The sequence below is a fragment of the Oncorhynchus clarkii genome, chromosome 28 (assembly GCF_045791955.1).
Source record: "Oncorhynchus clarkii lewisi isolate Uvic-CL-2024 chromosome 28, UVic_Ocla_1.0, whole genome shotgun sequence".
NCBI lineage: Eukaryota > Metazoa > Chordata > Actinopteri > Salmoniformes > Salmonidae > Oncorhynchus > Oncorhynchus clarkii.
Window position 1 is genome coordinate 43,487,664 of NC_092174.1, and position 16,380 is coordinate 43,504,043.

The 16,380-nt window shown below is 42.0% G+C and overlaps 2 protein-coding genes across 7 annotated transcripts in view; one reads left to right on the plus strand and one right to left on the minus strand.

The window, feature by feature from the left end:
• Nucleotides 1-4,145, plus strand: part of LOC139387509 (1-phosphatidylinositol 4,5-bisphosphate phosphodiesterase delta-1-like) — a 52,228-nt gene extending 48,083 nt beyond the window's left edge. For all 3 annotated transcript variants that reach the window (XM_071133773.1, XM_071133772.1, XM_071133771.1), the window contains exon 16: nucleotides 1,310-4,145. In XM_071133773.1, the coding sequence (XP_070989874.1) occupies nucleotides 1,310-1,398 (89 nt within the window). In that variant the 3' untranslated portion in view covers nucleotides 1,399-4,145. The remainder of the gene's footprint in view (nucleotides 1-1,309) is intronic.
• Nucleotides 4,146-6,013: 1,868 nt separating this feature from the next.
• Nucleotides 6,014-16,380, minus strand: part of LOC139387510 (CTD small phosphatase-like protein) — a 69,371-nt gene continuing 59,004 nt past the window's right edge. The window contains exons 7-9 of one of the 4 annotated variants that reach the window (XR_011629179.1): nucleotides 11,942-12,127; nucleotides 8,523-11,696; nucleotides 6,014-8,438 (exon numbers count right to left, since the gene is read on the minus strand). Coding sequence is in view for 2 of the 4 variants with exons in the window: in XM_071133775.1 (XP_070989876.1) it covers nucleotides 11,571-11,696; nucleotides 11,942-12,127 (312 nt within the window). In the remaining 2 variants the exon portion in view is untranslated. Of the gene's footprint in view, nucleotides 8,439-8,522; nucleotides 11,697-11,941; nucleotides 12,128-16,380 lie in introns of those variants that run through there. The other 3 variants (XR_011629180.1, XM_071133774.1, XM_071133775.1) reach the window with 3 other exon arrangements.

A 16,380-nucleotide genomic window follows, 5' to 3' on the forward strand; every position in this document is an offset into this window, starting at 1 on the left:
AATGCAGCATTCCATCACTCTCCTTCTTGGTCAAATAGCCCTTACACAGCCTGGAGGTGTGTTTTGGGTCATTGTCCTGTTGAAAAACAAATGATAGTCCCACTAAGTGCAAACCAGATGGGATGGCGTATCGCTGCAGAATGATGTGGTAGACATGCTGGTTAAGTGTGCCTTGAATTCTAAATAAATCACAGACAGTGTCAACAGCAAAGTTCCCCCACACCATCACACCTCCTCCTCCATGCTTCACGGTGGGATCTACACTTGCAAAGATCATCTGTTCACCTACTCTGCGTCAAACAAAGACATGGCGGTTGGGACCAAAAATCTCAAATTTGGACTCATCAGACAAAAGGACAGATTTCCACCAGTGTAATGTCCAAGCAAGTCTCTTCTTCTCATTGGTGTCCTTTAGTAGTGGTTTCTTTGCAGCAATTCGACCATGAAGGCCTGATTCACACAGTCTCCTCTGAACAGTTGATGTTGAGATGTGTCTGTTACTTGAACTCTGTGAAGCATTTATTTTGGCTGCAACCTGAAGTGCAGTTAACTCTAATAAATGTATCCTCTGCAGCAGAGGTAACTCTGTGTCTTCCTTTCCTGTGGCGGTCCTCATGAGAGACAGTTAACTCTAATGAACTTATCCTCTGCAGCAGAGGTAACTCTGGGTCTTCCTTTCCTGTGGCGGTCCTCATGAGAGCCAATTTCATCATAGCGCTTGATGGTTTTTGCGACTGCACTTGAATAAACTTTCAAAGTTCTTGAAATTTTCTGGATTAACTGACCTTCATGTCTTAAACTAATGATGGACTGTATTTTCTCTTTGCTTATTTGAGCTGTTCTTGCCATAATATGGATTTGATCTTTTACCAAATAGGGCTATCTTCTGTATACCAGCTCTTCCTTGTCACAACACAACGGATTGGCTCAAACACATTAAGAAGGAAAGAAATTCCACAAAGGAACTTTTAACAAGGCACAACTGTTCATTGAAATGCATTCCAGGTGACTACCTCATGAAGCTGGTTGAGAGAATGCCAAGAGTGTGCAAATCTGTCATCAAGGCAAAGGGTGCATACTTTGAAGAATCTCAAATATAAAATATATGAATATTTGTTTAACATTTTTTTGGATACTACATGATTCCATATGTGTTATTTCATAGTTTTGACATCTTCACTATTATTCTACAATGTAGAAAATAGTAAAAAATAAAGGAAAAACCCTTGAATGACTAGGTGTCCAAACTTTTGACTGGTACTGTATACACACTGACTGTTCATTGACTGAGAACCTTCTCTCCGTTTAGGATACAGACATGTGCCGCTACTCAACAAGGAAGGAGACCCCCTTCCCTCAGCAGGACTGTTCGTACACATCATGATCATGGATGCCTAAAACAATCCCTGTCCGAATGTGCCATAATCACCACTGTGACTATCGTCCTGTCCCAAACAGACCTTCAGCCCTATACCACTACACCCTAGGGCATTAGAGTGGATCTGAAATGATTGAATATGTGTAAGTGTCCTAGGGAGGAGGGGCTAGGGGTTGGTTTGGGATTGGGCCCGAGGAAGGCGGGGCCAGGTGTTGGTTTGGGACTGGGCCCGAGGGAGACGGGGCTAGGGGTCGGTCTGGGCCCAGAAGACATCCTCCTCTGGATTTTTGAAAAAGAATTATAATTAGCTTATCGAATAGGCAAGAAGATTATCTGTAACAGTAGAACTCCATTTGAGTTTTTTGTACTAGTATTTTGAGGAATTGTGACAAATGAACAAGTTTATCAAACTATCACATCACAGGGATTATACAAACCATTGTTTTTGTATACTCTGTATATATTGTTAAAACACTTTATTTTGGATCGTTGTATTTTTTAATTTTTTTGATGTCCACCATGTTGTATAATCAGTTTATTTAAATCAAGGTATTTAAATGATAATTTTAAGATAATTCATTGAATGAACAGTATTTGAAGCCAACAAACAGACAATATTATTTTTTTTTACAAAGAAGCACTTAGATGTTTCAGCTTTTATTGTTATGAATCAATATCCACGTTGTATACAGAGCATTCGGAAAGTATTCAGACCCCTTGACTTTTGCCACATTTTGTTACGCTACAGACTTATTCTAAAATGAATTAAAGAAATGTTTTCCCTCATCAATCTACACACAATACCCCATAATGACATCACAATACCCCATAATGACATCACAATACCCCATAATGAAAGCAGGTTTAGAAATGTTTGCTAATTTGGTAAAAAAAAAAAAAGAATTACCTTATTTACATAAGTATTCAGACCCTTTGCTATGAGACTAGACATTGAGCTCAGGTGCATCTTGTTTCCATTGATCATCCTTGAGATGTTTCTACAACTTGATTGGAGTCCACCTGTGGAAAATTCAATTGATTGGACATGATTTGAAAAGGCACAGACCTGTCTATATGAAAAGGTCCCAGAGTTGACAGTGCATGTCAGAGCAAAAACCAAGCCATGAGGTCGATGGAATTGTCCCTAGAGCTCTGAGACAGGATTGTGTCAGATCTGGGGAAAGGTAACAAAAAAATGTCTGCAACATTGAATGTCCCCAAGAACACAGTGGCCTACATCATTCTTTTTTTAAATGTAAACTTTATTTAACTAGGCAAGTCAGTTACGAACAAATTCTTATTTACAATGACAGCCTAGGAACAGTGAGATAACTGCCTTGTTCGGGGGGGGGGGGGGGGGGACGACAGATTTTTTTTTTTACCTTGTCAGCTCAGAGATTTGATCTCGCAACCTTTCGGTTACTGCCCCAACGCTCCAAACACTAGGCTACCTGCCGCCCCATATTTACAATGACGGCCTACCCCGGCCAAACCCGGACGACGCTGGGCCAATTGTGCGCTGCCCTATGGGATTCCTAATCATAGCCGGATGTGATACAGCCTGGATTCAAACCATGGACTGTAGTGATGCCTCTTGCACTTAGATGCAGTGCATTAGACCGCCGCGCCACTCGGGAGCCCAATTCTTAAATTGAAGAAGATTGGAACCACCAAAACTCTTCCTGGAGCTGGCCCCCCAGCCAAACTGAGCAATAGGGGAGAAGGGCCTTGGTCAGGGAGGTTACCAAGAACCCAATGGTCACCATGACAGAGCTCCAGAGTTTCTCTGTGGATATGGGAGAGCCTTCCAGACCATCTCTGCAGCACTACACCAATCAGGATTTTATAGTAGAGTGGCCAGACGGAAGCCACTTCTCAGTAAAAAGCACATGACAGCCCACTTGGAGTTTGCCAAAAGGCACCTAAAGACTCGCAGACCATGAGAAACAAGATTATCTCGTCTGATGAAACCAAGATTGAACTCTTTGTCACGTCTGGAGGAAACCTGGCACCATCCCTACGGTGAAGCCTGGTGGTGGCAGCATGATGCTGTAGGGATGTTTTTCAGCGGCAGGGACAGGGAGACTAGGCAGGATCGAGGGAAAGATGAACCGAGCAAAGTACAGAGGGATCCTTGATGAAATCCTGCTTTAGAGCGCTCAGGACCTTTAGACTGAGGCAAAGGTTCACCTTCCAACAGGACAATGACTCTGAGCACACAGCCAAGACAATGCAGGAGTGGCTTCGGGACAAGTCTCAATGTCCTTGAGGGGCCCAGCCAGAGCTCGGACTTAAACCCGATCGAACATCTCTGGAGAGACCTGATAGAGCTTGAGGATCTGCAGAGAATAACAGGAGAAACTACCCAAATACATGTGTGCCAAGCTTGTAGCGCCCTACACAAGAAGACTCGAGGCTGTAATCACTGCCAAAAGGTACTTCAAGAAAGTACTGAGTCAAGGGTCTGAATACTTATGTAAACGTGATCAGTTTTTTTTATTTGTAACAAACTTGCAAAAACATCTAAAACCCTGTTTTTGCTTTGTCATTATGGGGTATTGTGTAGACTGATGAGAACAAAAAAAAATGGTATCCCTTTTAGAATAAGGCTGTAACTTAACAAAATGTGGAAAAAGGTCAAGGGGTCTGAATAGTTTCTAAATGCACTGTATGTGATATCAACCAAGTATAATATGTACATGTTTAATTTGTCCTGGGAAAATGCAATCTCTGATAAATTAAGAAAACAAATGAATTGTTTGTGCTATCAGTTGGTGTCAGTAATTCACAGTTAATCAAATGTTTTTTTATTCAACCGTTACTACCAAATATCTGTACTAATTATGAGCATCGAGTGTGGGGAAATGCACTCATGAAATATTATATTACTTACTGTGTTCCATGGGTCACGTAAGTATTAGACAATGTAGAGTTGGGTACCACTGACTCTAGTCGGCAAAAACACATCAAGCTGGTACTGTGTAACCGTGCAGTCCCTCAACTCCCCACTCTGCCCTTAAGATTCTTCCTAATATTGAGTTGCCTCCCCATCAATTAGTTGGGTCATGAACTCTTAGGTGTCCAAAGCGTTCCACGGGGATGGTGGCACATGTTGGGGGCGGCAGGGTAGCCTAGTGGTTAGAGCGTTGGGCTAATAACTGGAAGGTTGCAAGTTCAAATCCCCGAGCTGACAAGGTACCAATCTGTCGTTCTGCCCCTGAACAGGCAGTTAACCCACTGTTCCTAGGCCGTCATTGAAAATGAGAATTTGTTCTTAACTGACTTGCCTAGTTGAATAAAGATTTTTTTTTAAATGTTGATTCCAATGCTTCCCAGTTCTGTCAATGTGGCTCGATGTCCATTGGGTGGTGGACCATTCTTGATCCACACAGGAAACTCAGCAGCGTTGCAGTTCTTGACAAACTGGTGTGCCTGGCATCTACTACCCTGTTCAAAAAGGTACTTCAATATTTTGTCTTGCCCAATCACAAACACAACACAACCCATTTCTCAAGGCTTAAAAATCCTTCTTACACCGTCTCCTCCTCTTCATCTTCGCCAGTGGAGGCTGCTGAGGAGAGGACGGCTCATAGTAATGGCTGTAATGGAATGGCATCAAACACATGGAAACATCGTCTTTCAAGTACTTGATACCATTCCAGCCATTACCACAAGCTTGTCCTCCCCAATTAAGGTGCCACCAACCTCCTGTGGTCTACACTGATTGAAGTGGATTTAACAAGTGACATCAATAAGGGGTCATAGCTTTCACCTGGATAGTCGGTCATGCAAAGAGCAGGTGTTGATAATCTTTTGTACTTATACTTAAATCGTCCGTCATTTAGTGAAAACCGATTCAACTTGCCAACTTGCTTATCAATCAATTGAGAAAAAAAAAGTGCAAAAAAAACCCCACGACTTCTTATTTTCTTAAAAAGGTGCTTTATTGTGACGAGGAAAAAAATATGCTCCAAAATCATAATTAATGTAATAAATAAATAAAAACAATGTACAGCAATGTCCCTCTCTGACCTGCTGGGGTTTGAGAGACTCAGATGGAGTCACAACAGGGCCTGTAATTCAGTCTCACAGGAGGAGTGCTGATCTAGAATCAGTTTAACCTTTTAAAATCAATAATCAACAAGAATGGGGACCTGATCCTAGATCAGCACTAGTACTCAACACTAAATACAGGCCCAGATCACCTCAGTCTTCTCTGACGACCCTTTTGCTTCAATCAAACAATGTCTCGTCTAGCCTTACCTTAGCTTTAAACTGCTTAGCAATATATTAATCACAACTGACAAATCAATATCACAAGTCATGCCTGAAGGTATAGGTTGGTTGCTGGTAAGGGCTAGTATGGGTCGGTATGGGCTGGCAGGGGTTGGTAGGGGCCGGTATGTGTCGTTAGGGGCCGGTAGGGAACGGTATGGGTTGGTAGGGCATGAAATAAATATGCGGTATGAAGGTATGGGTTGGTAGGGAACGGTATGTGTCGTTAGGGGCCGGTATGGGTCGGTAGGGAACGGTATGGGTTGGTAGGGGCCGGAATGGGTTGGTAAGGAACGGTATGGGTTGGTAGGGAACGGTATGGGTTGGTAGGGCATGAAATAAATATGCGGTATGAAGGTATGGGTTGCAATTAACATTTTATTACAATTGACAGACGGCAAAGAAATGTTGATAGTGTGGAGAGTACAGGGTGAAAACAAAAACATGGACACTCAAAAGTACACCAATTAGAAGAGAAAGTAACACAAATAATCTGACAAAGAATACCAACTGAACTTCCCTGTGAGTTGAAATCGGAGACTGGTAGAAGACTGTGTTAAACAAGGAGGTGTGTGATCGTGTGTGACTGAATGCAGCGTCTGACACATCATACATACACCTAGTCTTCATGTACAGTAACTAATCATTCAAAGGGTTTTCTTTATTTAAAAAAATTATGATTTTCTACATTGTAGAATAATAGCGAAGACGTCAAAACTATGAAATAACACATATGGAATCATATAGTAATCAAAAAAGTGTTAAATCAAAATATATTTTATATTTGAGATTCTTCAAAGTATCCACCCTTTGCCTTGATAACAGATTTGCACACTCTTGGCATTCTCTCAACCAGCTTCATGAGGTAGTCACCTGGAATGCATTTCAATTAACAGGTGTGCCTTGTTAAAAGTTAATTTGTGGAATTTCTTTCCTTCTTAATGCGTTTGATACAGTTGTGTTGTGAGAAGGTAGGGGTGATATACAGAAGATAGCCCTATTTGGTAAAACACCAAAGTCCATATTATGGCAAGAACAGCTCAAATATGCAAAGAGAAACGATAGTCCATCATTACTTGAAGACATGAAGGTCAGTAAATCCGGAAAATTTCAAGAACTTTGACATTTTCTTAAAGTGCAGTCGCACTATAATGAAACAGGCTCTTATGAGGACCGCCACAGGAAAGGAAGACACAGAGTTACCTCTGTTGCAGAGGATAAGTTCATTAGAGAGTTATCAGTCTCAGAAATTGCAGCCCAAGAATGTGAGATTTTTGGTTCCAACCGCTGTGGTCTTTGTGAGACGCAGAGAAGTTGAACGGATGATCTCTGCATGTGTGGTTCCCACCGTGAAGCATGGAGGAGGAGGTGTGATGCTGTGGGGGTGACACTGTCAGTGATTTATTTAGAATTCAAAAGGCACACTTAAACAGCATGGCTACCACAGCACTCTGCAGGGAAACGCCATCCCATCTGGTTTGCGCTTATCATTTGTTTTTCAACAGGACAATGACCCCATTTGACCAAGAAGGAGAGTGATGGAGTGCTGTATCAGATGGCCTGGCCTCCACAATCACCCGACCTCAACCCAATTGAGATGGTTTGGGATGAGTGAATGAAAAGCTGGTTGAGAGAATGCCAAGAGTGTGCAAAGCCGTCATCAAGGCAAAGGGTGGCTACTTTGAAGAATCTCAAATATAAAATATATTTTGATTTGTTTAACACTTTTTTGGTTACTACATGATTCCATATGGGTTATTTCATAGTTTTGATGTCGTCACTATTATTCTGCAATGTAGAAAATAGTACAAATAAAGAAAAACCCTTGAATGATTAGCTGTGTCCAAACTTTTGACTGGTACTGTAATGTGAGGTAAAAGAGTTCTGATTGAAAACGTAATTCAATAGATGTCGTCACCAACACCAGTTTTCTCAAAGTGTGCTAGAGATGTTAGTCATCACAGAGAGAGAGAGAGACGTTACCGTGCTGAGAGAAGACAAATTAAAAACACCAGCTGGATAAAAATTGGTAAAATGGGAAACTTTTTCAAAACCAAATACTGACAAAGGTAACTAGAAAAATATCACAATGATATGAACAACAGTTTCAGAGAGAGAGAGAGAGAGAGAGAGAGAGAGAGTGAAACCCAGTAACACTTTCTATTACACTAAAGGGCATTCATTGCATTACAAACAAGTAACATATTGAAAGCATGACACCCATATCATCAGCAAGAATACACAAACATTATTATTAAAATGTCCATGTCAACAACCACAGGTTGACAATATGGTACACCAAGACCCCATAGGAGCTACCAACAGTAGCCTGCCTACCAAAATCACTAGTAGCGAAAACCTTAAGGTCTAAACACACTGTGCCAACCATTAAAAGCAGCGGGTGACCGTCCTATTGCCTCTGAACAGATCATCATTTTCTGTTCCATTTCTCGAACGAATCGCACCGCTCGTCGACACCCAGCAGGTGATCACCTGCTGCTTTTACCCATTGGTCAGGACATTGTGTTTCTTCCTGGTCTATGATGTTATAGCTAGACTAGATACCTTGGGATTCATGACGGAGAATTGCTTTAAGGCATTAGTACCATGCCGAGGTATCCTGCGGTCCTTTCGCAGTGCTCAGAGTGTTACAACAGAACCTGCATTCACTGTTCAGACTCCTACACAATGAGATGGGAGAGACAGGAGTTTTCCCTAACCTAATCAGATCAGAGAGTCAAATCAATCAGCTTTTAGTTTCTTTGCATTCCATGTATGGAACAACCTACAGAGTTCTCTACAACAGGATGTCCATGTATGGAACAACCTACAGAGTTCTCTACAACAGGATGTCCATGTATGGAACAACCTACAGAGTTCTCTACAACAGGATGTCCATGTATGGAACAACCTACAGAGTTCTCTACAACAGGATGTTCTGGGGCCTCTCGGCAGTTCAACATGTTGAATGGGGACCACCTTGCTGAGGAATGTGATCGTTTTTTTCTTGAAAATGTATTTGTAAATTGTTGAATTTGTATTGTATTTTGTAACGTGCTAAAATAAATCAATACAACCGGCCCTAGTAATAGCCAATAACAACAGGCCCTAGTAATAGCCAATAACAACAGGGCCAGAGTTTTTCCTGATCAAGTCACATGGTATGGGGGGGGGGGGGGGGGACTCTGTCCTAACACTGACCCAGGTTGAGTCTCCTGAAAGTTATTGCCCATGGTTACAGTACTGTTTCCGTGTGTGTCCTCAGGACTCAAGTCAGGCACTGCGGTGAGGAGAAACATGGCACTCTACCCATTAGAATACTGTACAACATCAGGACTGCATCCCAAACTACACCCTAACTCCAATGTAGTGCACTACTTTGGACCATGGTCCATGGTCAACAGTAGTGCACTAAATAGGGAATACAGTGCCTTGCGAAGGTATTCGGCCCTCTTGAACTTTGCGACCTTTTGCCACATTTCAGGCTTCAAACAAAGATATAAAACTGTATTTTTTTTGTGAAGAATCAACAACAAGTGGGACACAATCATGAAGTGGAACGACATTTATTGGATATTTCAAACTTTTTTAACAAATCAAAAACTGAAAAATTGGGCGTGCAAAATTATTCAGCCCCCTTAAGTTAATACTTTGTAGCGCCACCTTTTGCTGTGATTACAGCTGTAAGTCGCTTGGGGTATGTCTCTATCAGTTTTGCACATCGAGAGACTGAAATTTTTTCCCATTCCTCCTTGCAAAACAGCTCGAGCTCAGTGAGGTTAGATGGAGAGCATTTGTGAACAGCAGTTTTCAGTTCTTTCCACAGATTCTCGATTGGATTCAGGTCTGGACTTTGATATAAGATTTGTGCAATATACGACTGATTGTTGTCCTATGGACAGAGTCTCCCACCTCAGCTGTAGATCTCTGCAGTTCATCCAGAGTGATCATGGGCCTCTTGGCTGCATCTCTGATCAGTCTTCTCCTTGTATGAGCTGAAAGTTTAGAGGGACGGCCAGGTCTTGGTAGATTTGCAGTGGTCTGATACTCCTGCCATTTCAATATTATCGCTTGCACAGTGCTCCTTGGGATGTTTAAAGCTTGGGAAATCTTTTTGTATCCAAATCCGGCTTTAAACTTCTTCACAACAGTATCTCAGACCTGCCTGGTGTGTTCCTTGTTCTTCATGATGCTCTCTGCGCTTTTAACGGACCTCTGAGACACTCACAGTGCAGGTGCATTTATACGGAGACTTGATTACACACAGGTGGATTGTATTTATCATCATTAGTCATTTAGGTCAACATTAGATCATTCAGAGATCCTCACTGAACTTCTGGAGAGAGAGTTTGCTGCACTGAAAGTAAAGGGGCTGAATAATTTTGCACGCCCAATTTTTCAGTTTTTGATTTGTTAAAAAAGTTTGAAATATCCAATAAATGTCGTTCCACTTCATGATTGTGTCCCACTTGTTGTTGATTCTTCACAAAAAAATACAGTTTTATATCTTTATGTTTGAAGCCTGAAATGTGGCAAAAGGTTGCAAAGTTCAAGGGGGCCGAATACTTTCGCAAGGCACTGTAGGGTGCCATTTGGGACGCACTCCAGATCACTGGAAACAATGAGAGGGATACCATGGCAACAGTGTACCACTGGGGGGGGATTTGTATGGGTTACCGCCTCCCGAAGGATATTTTTTGTTTGTTGCTAGACTTATATCCATGTGTAGAAATAAAATGATAAAGTTAAAAACTAGCAGACTAAAATAATTAACTGGATTGCTAACAAAGTAGGATTCATTCACTTCAAAACATAACTGAATGGCATTCGTTAACTGGCAAAACTCCTTAAAATAGACTGAGCTAAACCCCTACTTAGATTTTAACAATTGAAATCACGTTTTGGCAAAAACGAATAAAAGAAATACATTGAAAAATGTTGGCACAAATTCAACTATGGTTCAGGATGTTTTTCCCAAAATTCAGCCTAATTGCTATGTAGAAAGTTACATATTCCTTTGCTTCTTAAAACAAATGAACCATAATACACTATTCTAAGGTATAGTGAAGACAGCAAGATAAAGAGAAAATAAAACGCTTATATGGTGTCAAAAAGAAGAGAATATAACGTGTTACAAGGTAGGACAACCTCCTAAAATAACAAGTGGTTTGTTATAAAGAATCATAGCGGTCTCCATTTTAAAGTATAGACAGAATTCAATAAAAAGACTGAAGAAGTATTCTGAAAATATGCCATGTACAAAATATCTCCTCATGACCACATTCAAACAAGGCACTTCGTTCGGTAAGAAAAGGAAAACAGTAAATCACAGTCCTTTCAAACTACCAGACACTGCCTGATGCATAGCAACAATACAAGGACCTAATACTCAGACTGAATTTATCGGTTATCTTCACAACAACAACAAAACAAAAACATTTCCACACAAAATATAGATTTTTGGTTAAAAGTAACAACTCTGCCTGTTAGTCGGTGTCACAACACAAGACTAGAGTTTCTTCCTTTGCGTCCATTCCCTCAAATCAAAAACGCATTCTGCCGCTCCATACAAATCTTCTAACCGATGATGTCACAGTCGAGCTTCCTGGTTCCGCCACTGTGCTCCATGGGAGTTGGAGTATTCTCCACTCTGACTACAGTGAGCCCCCAGCCTCTAGGAGAGGATACCATAGCGGAGAGAGGTGTACTGTTTGGGGTGTCTGGTGTTGGGTTACACACTACAATCCACAGTGTGACTCCAGGTTGCCTCTAGGGGCCAGAGGACGGGAAATCTGTCTAAGCCTGAGCGATGGTGTGTCGTTAAAGAGGCAGAGTGAGAAAGAGAGAGAAAGAGAGAGAGAGAGAGAAAGAAAGAAAGAGAAAGAGAGAGAGAGAGAAAGGTGGGGTTACCCTGGTGCTACCTGCCCCGGAGGTTCTGCAACACACCATACACCTCTTCCTCTCTGCTCAGGCCCTCGAAGAAGGGCAGCAGGTCCTGTAGCTCTGTGTCGCTCAGATCATCAAACCACGACTGGACCGGCACCTGAGGAGACAGACAGCACATGCTGGTTCAGTTGGGTCTACTGTGTGTAATGGCTTTTGGTTCCGGCCCTGCACTAAACACACCTGATTCAAGTGATCAACGTCTAGATCAGCAGCTGATTAGAATAATCGCGTGTGTTAGAGCAGGGCTGGAATAAAACCTGGCGGAGTCAGTAGCTCCAAAGGAAGATCACTAGGCCAGTGGCAGGAGAGTTGTCTGCACACAGGCGTAACTAGCGAACTCACAGCGTTCTCGGGGTGGAAGATGTAGGAGGCAGGAGAGTTGTCCAGTATGATGACGTTGCTGAGCTCTCTACCCAGCCTGCTTAGGTCCTTAACATAGTTCCCCCGGTGAAACACACATGACTCCCGGAACAGACGGGCTCGGAACACACCCCATTGGTCCAGAAGATCCGCCACAGGGTCAGCATACTGGACACACACAGGGTCAAAAAGGTTACTACTACAGGTCAGGGGTCAGACATCAAAAGGTCAAAGAAGACACTGTACAGAGATGGAAGCAGGAAGCTCTGAAGCTACCACTAACTAGCCTGTTAGTGCAATCATGCTATCAAACCTTTGGCACGAAAAGGAGTGATATGATGGCACAAACAGACTGGTACCCAGGCTAGACTAGCACATCTTAGTGATTTAATGCAGCTGCTTACTGACATGGTTGGTAGTCTCCGTAGGACAGGGAGATCCCACTACTGAAGGGTAGGAAACTTTGAAAATGAGAAACGCTCAGTTACCACACAGACAGTTGACACTTGCCCAGACAGAGATCGGATCAAAGAGATGGACAAGAGGAGGGAGTAGATAGATATTAACGCAGGAAGACCAGAAGGGAGTAGATAGATATTAGCGCAGGAAGAACAGAAGACAGTAGATAGATATTAACGCAGGAAGAACAGAAGACAGTAGATAGATATTAACACAGGAAGAACAGAAGGGAGTAGATAGATATTAACACAGGAAGAACAGAAGGGAGTAGATAGATATTAACGCAGGAAGAACAGAAGGGAGTAGATACAGTGCCGTGCGAAAGTATTCGGCCCCCTTGAACTTTGCGACCTTTTGCCACATTTCAGGCTTCAAACATAAAGATATAAAACTGTATTTTCTTGTGAAGAATCAACAACAAGTGGGACACAATCATGAAGTGCAACGACATTTATTGGATATTTCAAACTTTTTTAACAAATCAAAAACTGAAAAATTGGGCGTGCAAAATTATTCAGTCCCCTTAAGTTAATACTTTGTAGCGCCACCTTTTGCTGCGATTACAGCTGTAAGTCGCTTGGGGTATGTCTCTATCAGTTTTGCACATCGAGAGACTGAATTTTTTTCCCATTCCTCCTTGCAAAGCAGCTCGAGCTCAGTGAGGTTGGATGGAGAGCATTTGTGAACAGCAGTTTTCAGGTCTTTCCACAGATTCTCGATTGGATTCAGGTCTGGACTTTGACTTGGCCATTCTAACACCTGGATATGTTTATTTTTGAACCATTCCATTGTAGATTTTGCTTTATGTTTTGGATCATTGTCTTGTTGGAAGACAAATCTCCGTCCCAGTCTCAGGTCTTTTGCAGACTCCATCAGGTTTTCTTCCAGAATGGTCCTGTATTTGGCTCCATCCATCTTCCCATCAATTTTAACCATCTTCCCTGTCCCTGCTGAAGAAAAGCAGGCCCAAACCATGATGCTGCCAACACCATGTTTGACAGTGGGGATGGTGTGTTCAGGGTGATGAGTTGTGTTGCTTTTACGCCAAACATAACGTTTTGCATTGTTGCCAAAAAGTTCAATTTTGGTTTCATCTGACCAGAGCACCTTCTTCCACATGTTTGGTGTCTCTCCCAGGTGGCTAGTGGCAAACTTTAAACAACACTTTTTATGGATATCTTTAAGAAATGGCTTTCTTCTTGCCACTCTTCCATAAAGGCCAGATTTGTGCAATATACGACTGATTGTTGTCCTATGGACAGAGTCTCCCACCTCAGCTGTAGATCTCTGCAGTTCATCCAGAGTGATCATGGGCCTCTTGGCTGCATCTCTGATCAGTCTTCTCCTTGTATGAGCTGAAAGTTTAGAGGGACGGCCAGGTCTTGGTAGATTTGCAGTGGTCTGATACTCCTGCCATTTCAATATTATCGCTTGCACAGTGCTCCTTGGGATGTTTAAAGCTTGGGAAATCTTTTTGTATCCAAATCCGGCTTTAAACTTCTTCACAACAGTATCTCGGACCTGCCTGGTGTGTTCCTTGTTCTTCATGATGCTCTCTGCGCTTTTAACGGACCTCTGAGACACTCACAGTGCAGGTGCATTTATACGGAGACTTGATTACACACAGGTGGATTGTATTTATCATCATTAGTCATTTAGGTCAACATTGGATCATTCAGAGATCCTCACTGAACTTCTGGAGAGAGTTTGCTGCACTGAAAGTAAAGGGGCTGAATAATTTTGCACGCCCAATTTTTCAGTTTTTGATTTGTTAAAAAAGTTTGAAATATCCAATAAATGTCGTTCCACTTCATGATTGTGTCCCACTTGTTGTTGATTCTTCACAAAAAAAATACAGTTTTATATCTTTATGTTTGAAGCCTGAAATGTGGCAAAAGGTCGCAAAGTTCAAGGGGGCCGAATACTTTCGCAAGGCACTGTAGATATTAACACAGGAAGACCAGAAGGGAGTAGATAGATATTAACACAGGAAGAATAGAAGACAGAAGGTGGGACAGAAGAAACAGAAACCAAAACAATGAGAACAGAGCCCAAATGGCACCCTATTCCCTATAGTGGACTACTAGAGTATGCACCCTATTCCCTATAGTGGACTACTAAAATATGCACCCTATTCCCTAAAGTGGACTACTAGAGTATGCACCCTATTCCCTATAGTGGACTACTAGAGTATGCACCCTATTCCCTATAGTGGACTACTAGAGTATGCACCCGATTCCCTATAGTGGACTACTAGAGTACGCACCCTATTCCCTAAAGTGGACTACTAGAGTCTGTACCCTATTCACTATAGTGAACTACAAGAGTACGCACCCTATTCCCTATAGTAGTCTACTAGAGTATGTACCCTATTCCCTATAGTGGACTACTAGAGTATGCACCCTATTCCCTATAGTGGACTACTAGAGTATGTACCCTATTCCCTATAGTGGACTACTAGAGTATGCACCCTATTCCCTATAGTGGACTACTAGAGTATGCACCCTATTCCCTATAGTGGACTACTAAAATATGCACCCTATTCCCAAAAGTGGACTACTAAAATATGCACCCTATTCCCAAAAGTGGACTACTAGAGTATGCACCCTATTCCCTATAGTGGACTACTAGAGTATGCACCCTATTCCCTATAGTGGACTACTAGAGTATGCACCCTATTCCCTATAGTGGACTACTAGAGTATGCACCCTATTCCCTATAGTGGACTACTAGAGTACGCACCCTATTCCCTAAAGTGGACTACTAGAGTATGTACCCTATTCCCTATAGTGAACTACAAGAGTACGCACCCTATTCCCTATAGTAGTCTACTAGAGTACGTACCCTATTCCCTATAGTGGACTACTAGAGTATGCACCCTATTCCCTATAGTGGACTACTAGAGTATGTACCCTATTCCCTATAGTGGACTACTAGAGTATGCACCCTATTCCCTATAGTAATCTACTAGAGTATGTACCCTATTCCCTATAGTAGACTACTAGAGTATGCAACCTATTCCCTATAGTGGACTACTAGAGTATGTACCCTATAGTGGACTAGTAGAGTATCAACCCGATTCCCTATAGTGGACTACTAGAGTATACACCCTATTCCCTATAGTGGACTACTAGAGTATACACCCCATTCCCTATAGTGGACTACTAGAGTATGCACCCTATTCCCTATAGTAGACTACTAGAGTATGCACCCTATAGTAGACTACTAGAATATGCACCCTATAGTAGACTACTAGAATATGCACCCTATTCCCTATTGTAGACTACTAGAGTATGCACCCTATTCCCTATAGTAGACTACTAGAGTATGCACCCTATTCCCTATAGCAGACTACTAGAGTATGCACCCTATTCCCTATAAGAGACTACTAGAGTATGCACCCTATTCCCTATAGCAGACTACTAGAGTATGTACCCTATTCCCTATAGTAGACTACTAGAGTATGCACCCTATAGTAGACTACTAGAATATGCACCCTATTCCCTATTGTAGACTACTAGAGTATGCACCCTATTCCCTATAGTAGACTACTAGAGTATGCACCCTATTCCCTATAGCAGACTACTAGAGTATGCACCCTATTCCCTATAGCAGACTACTAGAGTATGTACCCTATTCCCTATAGTAGACTACTAGAGTATGCACCCTATTCCCTATAATAGACTACTAGAGTATGCACCCTATTCCCTATAATAGACTACTAGAGTATGCACCCTATTCCCTATAATAGACTACTAGAGTATGCACCCTATTCCCTATAGTAGACTACTAGAGTATGCACCCTATTCCCTATAATAGACTACTAGAGTATGCACCCTATTCCCTATAGCAGACTACTAGAGTATGCACCCTATTCCCTATAGTAGACTACTAGAGTATGCACCCTATTCCCTATAATAGACTACTAGAGTATGCACCCTATTCCCTATAATAGACTACTG